General features: G+C 37.2%; 1 protein-coding gene across 4 annotated transcripts in view; it reads right to left on the bottom strand.

Annotated features, from left to right (window-relative positions):
* Window positions 1-1,561: 1,561 nt before the first annotated feature.
* LOC130583799 (inositol polyphosphate 4-phosphatase type II-like) overlaps window positions 1,562-12,793 on the bottom strand; it is a 111,596-nt gene continuing 100,364 nt past the window's right edge. For 2 of the 4 annotated variants that reach the window (XM_057383381.1, XM_057383379.1), the window contains one exon: window positions 2,609-3,972. In XM_057383381.1, the coding sequence (XP_057239364.1) occupies window positions 3,798-3,972 (175 nt within the window). In that variant the 3' untranslated portion in view covers window positions 2,609-3,797. Of the gene's footprint in view, window positions 2,569-2,608; window positions 3,973-12,793 lie in introns of those variants that run through there. The other 2 variants (XM_057383382.1, XM_057383380.1) reach the window with 2 other exon arrangements.

Raw genomic sequence — 12,793 nt, 5'->3', positions numbered from 1 at the left:
CTGTCTRAATTATTTTTAGCAAAGAGATTATTTAATTTCACAAGAACATACTGTCAGTGGCTATTTAAACAACAAGGACAATAATTCAATGCCATTTTTTCTTTTTCCTCACCAAATCCATGGCTTCAACATGAAAAACAACTTCAATACAGAAGTAACACAATTGTGACAATGACAATTTAAGACACAGGTAGGATTAAAATACTGAGGCAAAGTCTTGAAAGACTATTCTCCTGACAAGAAAGTCTAGATAATTTTGTATTTTGAACTTGACAGAATGTCCATGGGACTCAGGTAAAGAACTGTAGGCACCTGTAGCACCGAGCAGTAAGCACCATCCCCACTGAGATTTTTACAGGTAGTTTCAGAATTGCTGTACAATGCTTGGCATTCTCARTTGTATACCATGGGGTTATTTCAGAGATCCATGAGGAAATTATCACTATCTCTAAACTGCACATGCAGGGGTTTCTAAGCTAATAATAAACATATAGATAGTGAGGGCTAGTGCAGCAGTATGACAGAAMMAAWTGTTACTTTCCTAGGAAGGCTTACRTTCCRTAAATCCATTAAAAAGTTTCCTACAGATCAGCYATGTTATAGTCATAGACCTGAACACTAATTTATGCACATATCCAGCTACCCAATTAGTAATGCCCACTTCTACTGGTACATGACAGAAAAAACCCAACAGGGCATCATGTTCTTATGTGTCTGAGCTTATCCATGATGCAATGCCAACTCTTCTGAAATCTACTGAAGGAATACATTCTGAGAACAAGGGAACAATTAATGATAGCACATTAGAGTATAGATCTAAAACCTAATGCGCCAAAACACTAATTACATTACCCACTTTACTTGGAAAGAAAAAGTTTAAATTAGTTAATATATTGTATTTCTGGCTCCACTGAAGTCAGTGAAATTAGAACAAGGATCTCTTTGTGATGTTTTCTTTCAAGCCCCAAATCTGATTGTGCAAATATAYGGATTTACTTTTAGCCACATGATAGATCATTTCCATGGGATCACCCAAATAGAATTTGCAGAATCAGGCTCTTAAATCCCTACTGATGTAGTTACAGATTTATACCCAGTAATGGGTATTAATGGATTAAAAAGAACAAATTATAACTCATTGTGCCTAGAGATTTCTTTGATTTCTATAGGAGTAAGCAAACATTAACTTCTTTATCCATGGCAATTACAATTTCCTACAGATGCTCAAATTCCCAGGGTAGTTTCATTAGGATAAATTTCTCATACTTCTGCTCTAGATATAAAAATGAATACATTGCATAAAGGTCAGTAACCAGTGAATATGTGGAAGTTTTAAATTGTATTTCTCTCTGGGAAGCAGAAGAAGGAAATAAATAGATACAATTAGAAAACACAAACGTTCCTTGCAAGACAAATTTCAGGACAAACACAACCTGGCAGAGCATTAAAATTCATTCTTAAAGCTGATAGTTCTTCATCCTAGAGTGTCTACCTGCAGCATTATAAATTTGTTATAAATCAGCTGCAGTGGCTAACTAGTCCTAATACAACAGTTTACTCATAACATTTATTTTAGGCTCTGTAATAACATACATGTTTTCATAGCCTAAAGATACATTAACTCCTGTATMTACAACTTATTTTCCCTACCACTAAAGAAAATTTACTTTTAAGGTTTACACTAAATAGGAGGTCAAATTCAGGTCACCTTACTTGTGGAATTAATCCTCTGTTTTGTGTAATTTATGTGAAAGTGAAATAAATGGTATTTGGCTGGGGTACAGAAAGCCAAGAGTGCTGTATCCAAATGAACTTCAGGGTACGAGAATGGAATTACAGAAATTACAGGCTGCGATTACTAAAAACATATTATGAACTTACCATGCTCATGTAAAGAAGATAAATGTAATTACCAAAACTATATTCAGCCCAGGTATTAACATTAGCAGCTTTCATAAACATTTCTGTGAAGATTTAATCATTACTGATCAAGACCTCAGTGCTCTGTTGGTTCCATAAAACACCTTTTCCAGCAGTAAGAGACCTCTTAAATCAAATCTCAAGGTTTGGTTTGGAGTCAGAATGCCACCTTCCAGATTGCTGATCTCTGTTCCTACCACAAATACCATTTCCCTTTTTAATGTTCAATCAAATGACCCCAAAAACTAASTCCAGCTGTCTTATGAGCCACACTAAGCTTCAATTTCACAAAGRTATTTTGAATATATTTGATTTTCAGAATATCAGTCCATTGCTTTTTCATGGTATTTATTTCATAATGACTGACCAGATTTATTTTAATGTAAAATGATAAAACCTGATAAAAATAACACCTCCACTGGTTATACATTGCCAATTCATACGTCAAAACCGGCGGTTGTTGTTATATTCACTAATTAGCATGATGTATGCTCCTGATTACACTTTTGTTAAACTTAGGTGTCAGCTTTTCCATATGTCCCTTCTGGAGGTCTGTAGTACTTTGGGAAAGCCATCAGCTGTATCATGTTGAATGCATACTTTCTGCATTTGACATTCTTCAGAACATTCTCTATGCGGCATCCTTCTCTAGTGAAAGGGGGAAAAAGTACAACTTCATGAAACACAGAATAAATAAATATGCTTTATTTGTTCATTGCAGAGTTTCAGCAACAGTTGAAGTAAAAATAACAAAGATTCAACTCTACATTTTTGTTTTCCACGAGTGATGATACATCTTACAAAATTAAATCCAAGGCCAGGCCCAGTACAGTTATTGCCCTCAGAAATAGATAAGATTTTCCATCCCCCCTAATATATCTGCCCTTGAGGTTTAAAGTTCCGTAAAAAAAAATTAAATACTTTAATGATACATTTTGTTCTAATTCCAGAAATATATTTGCCTTTTAAACCTTTTCATACCTTTTTTTTTTCAATTTGTTTACTATATATGTGCGAGTATACATTGCCCTAAAATGCGCATTCTAGGAATAAGGCATTTTATTAAGTCTGGCCCTAGAGATTTGTGAAAGAAAGTTTAATCTCTGCTTCATTTCTTGTATGTTCAGCTTTGCAATGAAAAAAAGGAGAGAATGGCTTTTCAAACAGCCCAATCCACCTCTCTGCTTTATAAAGGAAGGATGTTCATTCACATACAGTACAAAAGTCACAAGTGCCAAAGTGGTGCGTCAAGACATAAACAGGACTTTTTTAAAAAGAATATAAAAGTGTCTTGAAAGCAAAAGCAACTAAAGCAACAATTACAAACAGGTTAGTTTCATTACAAAACAGAACTTATTCTATTCCATTTAGTTACTCTACAGAAAAGGGTTAGTTGTAGCAAAGTAATAATCATTTATTAAACGAAAAAATCCCATCAGCTAATAACAAGAAAAAAAACACAATGAAAGTTAARTCTCACAAACCATCACCCTGCCGTATTTGTCTAGGGGTTAGTTTGTGTTGTGCAAATTCATTTTAATATATTTTTTGTCAGACTAATTACTCTGGAAAGGGGGGTTCAAGCATTCAGGATTCCACACCTTCTATACAGTGACAGCATTGTAAGTGGGCTTTCTTTGCGCTAATTACAGTGGGAAAGCTTTACCATGAACAGAAAGAGCAAATCAATTCACTCAATGCATAGTATACTTCTCAGAGTTCAGAAAAAAAGAATGAAAACACAGTACATTTCAGACATTGGTATCTTAAAGATGAATCCTTGGGGTCTGAGATTGTAGAAATATTACAACATAATTCCTTTTTTTCTAAAGTTAGTTTGTTGCTGTTTGTAGAAAAGAAAGGAACACAAGTGAAGTTTATTGATATTTGGCTAATAGCAAAGCAAGACTTAAAATAAGCCACACAACCAGCAAGTGTGAGCTGACAAGCAGCAAGGCGACAGGATAGAAGTGTCGAGAAGTTGGCTTGTTATCAGTTAGACAGCCTGTTTCAGGATCATCCGATTCATTCAGTGCTCCCTGGGTTTGTCTGCTGTTAAACAGGGGAAGTTAGGAACAGATAGAAGAGCATTTAAACAGCAAAGAAAGCCAACACGCAGCTATTTTGACAAAGAGAAAGTACATAGCCATTTTGAGCAAATAGATTTATCTAAGYACTTCCAATATAACTCTCGTGTTCTGCAGCTGACATGGGAAGCACGATGACTGGGTGGCTCTTATGATATTAATCCTGCTAGGTGCCTTGGAGTAGCATTCACAAGTGAACATTAAAAAATTCCASAATGAACTGTACTATCACTAAAATGAACACACACACTGAACAGAAATGAAATAAGGACGTTTAAAAAAAGATAAGGAAGCAAAGAAAAAAAGATCATGAGTATGTCACAACGCAACACTGACAAAATAATGTCTCCATGGTGTTCACAGGCTTTTCAGTCCTGCCTCATTATCTATTAGGAAGTTTTTTTGGCAGAAATAAAAAAGGCACACACTCTTTGGAAAGAATGAACAGCTATCCTAAAATAGTATTAAATGATGGTAAACTGACTTCAAAAATTAATCAATGCTGGTGATTCCGTTTCAAAAGTCAATAGCAGTTCTTTTTATTTAAAGGTTTGCACTTACATTCCTGTAAGTAAATCACCTCGTAACTTCTTCAGTCAACTCAGGGAGGAACTAATCTGCTTACAGGGAAGTTCTACTGAATCACTCTAAATTGTGTGGTCAATGTCCTACCAGGACAACAGGGAATACTTTCACTGCCAGGCTTTCCTGTWGTAGTCTTGGCAGCTTCTCTACAAGTAGAATTACTCACACTTGAACCACACTTCTTCAATCCCTCTGAAGGTATCTTGCATACACTCCTTACACATAAGTCCTGCTTATGGACTTCCTTYGGGCAGTAAGAAATGGTAAGGTTTTTATTTTTCTGTGTACTATGAATATCCTGTGATGAAAAGATRACTTGCAATTTTTCTTTGTGGTCTTGAGAATATCTAAATATATCAGACAAAAATATATCAGACAACAACACAGTGCCTTTTCAGAAGCACATGTCTCAAGTATGCTCTTCTTTTTTTCAAGAAAGAAAATGCTGGCAGACATAAAGAGGCTGTGGAACAGGGAAGGCACTATCACATAGCCTCAGGTAGGATGAGAACAGTACTCTGAAGTCAGCAGCAGTCACATCACCTTACAGAAAGCCTGTCTTTCTGACTTGTGTGTTAAAGGGCAATGTTGCATTTCTTAAGCTTGGATAGCAATAGAGGTGCAAGAACTGCATTTACAGGTGGAATCCTAGGAATCCTAAGGTTGATAAAACAGTTCCTTGCACAATTCTCCTTTTGAACAAGCCTTCCTTAAGTTCTAAATTTCATTCTTTGCTTTGAAAATTCACTCTGAGTTACACTGATAAAGAGAGCAACACATGCTATTTTAAACAGCAAAATAAAAGGTAAAGATTAAATCCCTATTATTTTCACCTAGGTCAAAGCAAGTGCTGGTGGCAGTGTGTCTACTTCTTTCAATATACAKATTTCAAGTGTCTGTTGACAGAACTTGAGTTCAAGAGAAGTCAAACTGTCCTGTAGACATTCTYTCAGAAACTGTCAAACAGTGAAGATAACTGCATGCTATCAGTGTTGACAGGCTTTGTCAACACTGARATAAGTAATTCTGTGTTTCTCTATCAGGCCACCCCAATTAATGCYCCTGTCCTAGGGTCCATTCCCAGAACTTCCTTCCTCTTCTGCTCACAGTGACAACATTACCATTTGTGATCAGCTGTGAGGACTAATTGTACTGCTCTCTGCTAATGTTCTCCATCATCATGTRTTTCTATCTGCTTTTAAGAACCTGATGCTTGCTGTTTTTCCCTTTGTTTTGTCTTCATCTCTACATCATCCTACAGGTCTGCCCCTTAGACCCTTTTGCACTGTCCCCTCAGCCCTTTCTTATTCTTCCAGGTGAGCCTGCTGGTTTCAGTGTACCCCCACTATGCCCACAGTTCAGAGCTTTAGCTCAACCCCCATAACCCATCTCTTCCTCCCCAGTCACAGAGCCCAGGTGATTTTAGTTTGTCCCCTGGGTCTGTTCCATCACAGACATCATTGTGCCCCTATGGCAGAGCGGATGCAGAGACCAGACTCTTTTTTAATGTGTAAAAATCCATCTGGGCAGCAACAAAGTTGAGCATTCAGTAAGTTTGCACAGCCACTGCATTAACCAGGTTGATTGGGTGCATCAATGTGGAGAGGCTGAGCTTTGCACATCAATGGTTTATTCCAAGCAGGCTGAGTCACAGCCTTGCAGGCTGCCCCGACAGGGAGGAACCCTCCTGTTTCTGTAGTGTGCCTTGTTCTGCTGGGCTCCACATCTCATCAACAGCATGACTCTCTTTTATCTACATTGCTCCAGGTCCCATTAGCATCAGGGAGATTTATGCAGGTGTAATGATGGAAATTCAGATAAAAGCCATTTGTTCAATTTTTTTTTTTTTCTATAGAAAATCCTACAGTACATCTGTTCTTTGATATGCTGAAAAGAGTGATCAGTGTCTTTCAACATAAAAAGTTCTATCTTTCCCCCAGGAAAAAGATTGTTAACAGCTGATGCACAGGGACTTCTGTTCCACAAATTAGTCACATCATTCTATGCATGTTCAATAAGACATCCTCGAAATAGAACAAGAGGATCCAACTCCATTATTAGCTACCTAAGAACAGGCTGAGCAGAATAGTTAAATACACTTTTAATTTAAGAGGGATATTTGATCAGGGTCAGATRCCTTGCTAGGCTCTGCCAATATTTTCCAACACACCTTAAAGTGTCCTCTGTAGTGACTGCTCAGCAAAGYAAGGCCCTACATCCAGCTGTCATCATGGCAACATTGCTTCCCCTGGCTCATCCAAACCTGGAAATGTTTTACTGCAAACAGCAGGAATCCCACTGGTGCCCTGTAACCTGGATTTATTTGGCTTCTGACTGAGCACAACCAGAACAGAGTGCTACATGTGAAACTGTGAAGATACAGCCATAGTTTCAGATGTTCTCTCCATCACAAACCATACTCTAACACCAAAGGGAAGGAAGAAGGCTCCCAAAATAACCAGCAAGTTTGTATCTCACAAACACATATGGAAATTTAAGAGGAATATTGAAAGCTTCTAAGGCTGTAGCATCTGGAGTCATGAACACCCCACTAACCTATCATACAATTTTTATTCATTTACTYTCAAATTGTTCATTTGCGACTTACAGCACAGCACAAATGTATTGTAACAGCCAAGGGTGCTCTAAGTTAATGGCAATATAACCATTTCAGCCTGCCTTCTATCTCATTTGATGTTTTATMATCTTAAACTCCTATTGGGATAATACTGCATGCTTATCAAATGAGACAAAAGCAAAACAGCAGGTATTTTCTGTGGTTTTAAAATTCAGATGATAAATTGCTGGAACCTCAAAGCAGTGAAGCAGAGACAATGAAAATGGTGTGAGGAAAAAGCCTCTCAAGTCTTTATAGAGTCAAGAAGACACGAGGGAACATTCTGGCTTTTGATTATCAGTCACACTGGCATCCCTATGCAAGGCTTTTGGCGCAGATGCACTTTCACACTTTGGGATATATGCTTCTCTTTTTAAAACTTCCAGCTCCAGCTATTAGGGACACTGGAAATGCTAAACTGTCCTCCAGCAGTTCTTAAGATACAATAGAGAGGCAGTTTTCTATCAACAGGGATCCTGGGTGCCAGTGGTGACCGCAGTTTGAATTTAAGTCCTGCTGTGCTTGTACTTCATGGGAATTTTCCTTTTTTTTTTTTTTTTCCAGACAGATTCAAGTAAGCAGTTTCTGGTCCTGCTGTGTTTTTCTTGCCAAACTGCAGTGCTGACACAGAAAAATAGCACATTATACTGGCTTTGTCAACACTGAAATAAGTAATTCTGAGTTTCTCTATCAGGCCACCCCAGTTTATGCCTCTGTCTCAGAACTTCCTTCCTCTTCTGCTCACAATGACAACATCACCATTTGTGATCAGCTGTGAGGACTAATTGTACTGCTCTCTGCTAATGTTCTCCATCATCATGTATTTCTATCATACATGAAATGTATGAAGAGAAAGAGAAATGCCTCTCTAGAATCCCATCTGACAGTGACAGAGACATTTCTTCCAATAGAAAGGATTGCTAACAGTTCTCAATCGGACACAATTTTGCTTACTTGCCTGCTCTTTTTATTTCAAGACAGTCAAATTCAGAACTTTCAAGAAGCAGTTTCTCTGAATAAAGAAGTTTTTGGAATGAAAGTATCTTAATTTCTACTATACTATAATGCCTAATTATTAAGTATCTTAATTTCTACTAATCTATAATGCCTAATTTCTTTAGGCATTATACATGTTGCTGAGATTGACTGAAACACTTGAGAGAAAAGAAAAGGTGGGATCCTTGTGAACATCTCCCAGCCCTTATGAAGCTGCTGCACTATAATATCTAGAAGAATAAAACACAATTCAGAAGGAAATAAACAGATCTCAGCATAGACATGAAGGATTTCTGTATCAGGGCAGAACTCAGATAAAACATATAAAGGAATATTGGGCAACAAATTTTATGTTGGAAGATAAAGTTGATACAACCCTTAACAAATTTTAAAAATAAAAAATGGTTCTGCATTGGAAGATATAGGAAGGGAATGAGCAGAGACATTTTCTGTATCAATGATCTTTACARCTATTCTTTTTCTGATGCACACTGTTGTCAATAACTTGCCATTTTTTTTAAATATTCATAGCAATAACTAGAAAATGCTAGAAATAAATTTTCACYGCTTATGTGATCCTATAACTTCAGTTCAAAAGAAGCAACATTGCAGAAACTGATGAGGAGTCTCTGATCTAAGAATACTGAGGAATTCAGTCAGTGATTTAGAGACAGCTGCGATTTAGACATACACCAAAAAAACAGACAATCTAATCTGTTCATCAGATTGGAACACTAAAAACCCCTGCTCCTGTTTCACCTTTTGTGCTGCAAGTTTTTACTCTTTTTGCTTGTGCTGGCATCCTCTGTTTCTCCCCTCGTTTCTTCTCTCCTTGTTTGTAATGAATTTTCAAGTGCATTATTTTAGAAATAAAAAGAAAAGCACATCATATAACACGAGGCTTGACCATTGAGTTGGACCAAGCAGCAGATTCATGGTGCAGTCATGATGATAAGACATATAGATCTTGAAAAACAGCAGTTATGAAATAACTGGGGGTTTTGAGCTCAAAACTACTATGGGGTTTCAGCCTTCCCAGAGCCAAAAATTCAGTTTTAAAGAGGTGGTCAGAGACACCAGGCTACTGGAGCTATGGACAGTAGATTATAAGCACTATTATGGACAGGCCATAACAGTTCACTGCAACAGATTAATAAACACACCTCTTTCTGCAGTATTTAATAATGGGCAGGGAGACACAGCCACACAACCATATCCAGGAAAACCTTGTTGTTTTATGTGATAACCCTGACAGACAGGGATTCTTTGGAAAGAATGCGGAAATCCAGATTCCTTTTACACAGTTGCTCTTTTCCTCTGCTGKGTATGTGTTCTCCCTGAAGTCAAAATAATTATAAATGCACAAATTTCTGACCTATTTTATCGGCTTAGCTGTGTTTGGATTTCCCAGGGCTGGTGAAAGAGGCACASGCCCTGCACTGCAGCAACAAAACAGCACAACTCACTCCAGCTTTRGACTATGGAAACATCTCCCAAATTGTTGGCTCACTGCAGAGCACCCCCCTGCCATTTGTCTCTGTTTRCTTTTAGCTCTGTTGACCATTAACTCTGATGAAAGAACAGCAGTTTCAAGTTTTATATCTAATATGCATAAAACATATGCTACTGGATAATACACATCTCTACCAGGGTTAATCCTAGCACTTCAGAAATCTCTGCTGGTTGCAGAAGAATTAATATTTTCCTTTGTGACTGACACAGAATTTCKGTATCTGAATGTTTGTCCCTCAACATTAAGAGTATCTATGTGGTAAAAAGTAACACTTGCAAAATTAATATTGTAAAAATATAAGAAACGTAAAGAAAAAATTCCAGCTAGATGGAATGTCACTGCTTCATTTAAGACACCTACATTAGCAAGTTAAATCCACCCTCAGCAGCTGAACAGCAAAACCAAGCTGGCTTTAGGCCTCTATGTCCCTTAATCTGCCAAAATGGACAACCAGACATGGMYACATGGGAACAGYACCTTGGTCATGCCAGCTCCCAAAYTGCAGAATCACCTGAGAGTGCACAAAATCTGACAAATCTGGGCTGGGAAACATTTAATAATTTYACTGCATAAAAGGACTAAGATCATGTTCTAGAATCTATCCCCAGTGGTTTTTAATTTACAAGTGTGGRCAGAGGCTTCAAGTCCTGCAAAGGCTGCAAAGTCATTGTGGTGACTGTGTGAGAGATTAGCTTCAGAACTGAAAAGTGATTCTTCTTTACCTGTCAAGACAGCTGAGCAGTTTTTGAAACATGATTTTCACCTCTATTATACTCCAAGGAAAGGATTTGCTGTTTCATTCTGCTGTTTACCAATACTGCTCTGCAGTATTACACATCAATTCTACAAAGGTTTCTCTTTCTATAAAAAAATACGGTTCTAATAATCTTTCTAGACACTGTTCTGTAAAGTATTAGGATTACATATATATGAAAAATTCTCAKGACAAAACTGCAAAATCTTTCCTGACAAACTTCTCTTGCAATGTCTGAAATTAAATCCAATGTACAATCAACATTAAAGCAAATATGATCTATGTCTTTGTGCAGGAAAACAACCATRCAAAATCCCACAGATTTCACCTTCAGGTAAGCTCTAAATACCCACAACACTTCCTGTCCATAAGGTTATGACACTGGGATAATTGGTTAGTGAGTCACACTGATTTCCAGTCTGTTTCTGTCATAGCAAGAAAGTTATATTGAGGTTGTGGTTATAAATTTAGCTCATTTAGCACAGGGAAATACAAATCCATGATAAATTCTTTCATATGTCTAATCAGGTTTAAATACTTTCTGTTGACCATGAAAAGAAATCTTCCTGAATCATCCCTTTTCTTTGCCTAAAGATTTTTTTAAGATTTTTTTAGTCTTTTTCCCCATGATGAGGACAAGTGGCAAAGCCAATTTAAGAGGCAGAAAGGGCTTCCTGCATCAATAAGCAGATATTCATGAAGAATGATGCTCAAAATCTGTCATTCATTTCTAGGTATTCAAATCTGTGGGTGTGATGACAAAATTAGGGTCAGAGARCCTTGGTGGTGTAAACAAAGATCACTTAATCTATGTTGCTTCTGTAATTTGGGTCATTTTAAGGGAGGAGGGTGCTGAACAGCAGGAATTATAAATGTGAATGTTGTGGGTTTTTGCCTGCAACTTCAGTTTGAGATACACAAAAGGAGGAACGTGTCTGCTTCTGATTCATGACACCAACTCACATAATCTCTTCATGGGATTAACTAAAGTGTGAGTCATAAAACACAGGCAAGATCTGAAAAATGCTATTCCATTTCAGCTAAATTATACCAGTTCATTAAAAACCTTTGACCGAACACATTGATACATTTTTAAAAAAACACATTAAGAGTTTGAGATCTGATCTGTTCTGATCCCAGCTGTTCTTTGAGCAGCACTCACAGTATGTTGTTATATTTATACAAAGGGAATTTGTGCATGTTTTTCTACTCTGTTATGTAGATTCCCCAATCACAAAATAAAATACACTTCAATCTGATTTTAGCTGGTATCAGGAGCAAAAAATGCAGCCCTGCCTAGGTTAGGTAGGCAGCTACCTAAAACAACCTACCCAAAATGTACAAGCTGGGATGCAGACTGCAGCAACCTGGAGATTGTATCCCAATCACTAGTTCTACCAATCAACCACCTTCTTTTTAGCAGGTAGATTTTAAGAGAACTTCATAAAATGCAGGGAAACTTCTATTTGAATCTCAAACACACTACTTTTTCCWTCTGCTTCCTTTAGAGCAAATGACAAAGCTGGAAAAAATACTCATTTAAATACCTTGAATGTGTTTGTTGTCCTTTCGGTTGATAGACAGCATGTAGAGACTTARAGGAATAAATCTTTTCTATGAGAAATTGAGACTGAATGTGATTCTTTCATCTTACTTATTTTGTTTTAGAATCTTTCTAGAAGATGGCCAAAGTTTTTGGAGCCTGTTCTTCAGAAGGAAGAAATTTTCTTTCCCAAGTACCAAGGAGGAGAAATGAAACTGAAATCTTTTAAACATTATATTGAACACAAGCTTTTTCTCTTTGGTTGTTAACTACCATTTATAAGGAAATATTTATTTGAATGCTACTGCAGATCTATTAAGAGGTTCATAAAATCTCACAAAGACAATATTYRCAYWGACTCACTTTTTAAGCAAAAATAGYAATGCWCTGAYGGGGAGAATGAAGAGATGAAAAACCCATATTATTTTCCTCCCAGTATCAAGAAAAAACAGACTTTCAGAAGATTTGAGATCACTAAAGACTAAAAATTCAATAAGCCGTGTATTTACCTCCCGCATCCCTAAATCTCTGCCACCAGCAAGGAGTAAATAATTTATAACAAAGGTGCAAGTATCTTCCTCTCTATAATAATGCTACATTATCCTTACTCTTACAAAGAGCTGAAGGAGGTGGTTTTGCTCAGTGCAGTCACAGTAATTCACAGTTTGCCAAAGATCAAAGATGCAGCTCTCAGGATAAGCTCTATGAACGACGTTCAGGACTCCCTGAGCAGARGAGGAGTTCACTACACTGTCAGTATCACTTAACCATGAGCTGA

This window comes from Malurus melanocephalus, unplaced genomic scaffold (genome assembly GCF_030028575.1).
Source record: "Malurus melanocephalus ecotype Western Australia unplaced genomic scaffold, MMel_1.1 scaffold_628, whole genome shotgun sequence".
Classification (NCBI taxonomy): Eukaryota; Metazoa; Chordata; class Aves; order Passeriformes; family Maluridae; genus Malurus; species Malurus melanocephalus.
This window is presented reverse-complemented; position numbering and strand designations above follow the sequence as displayed.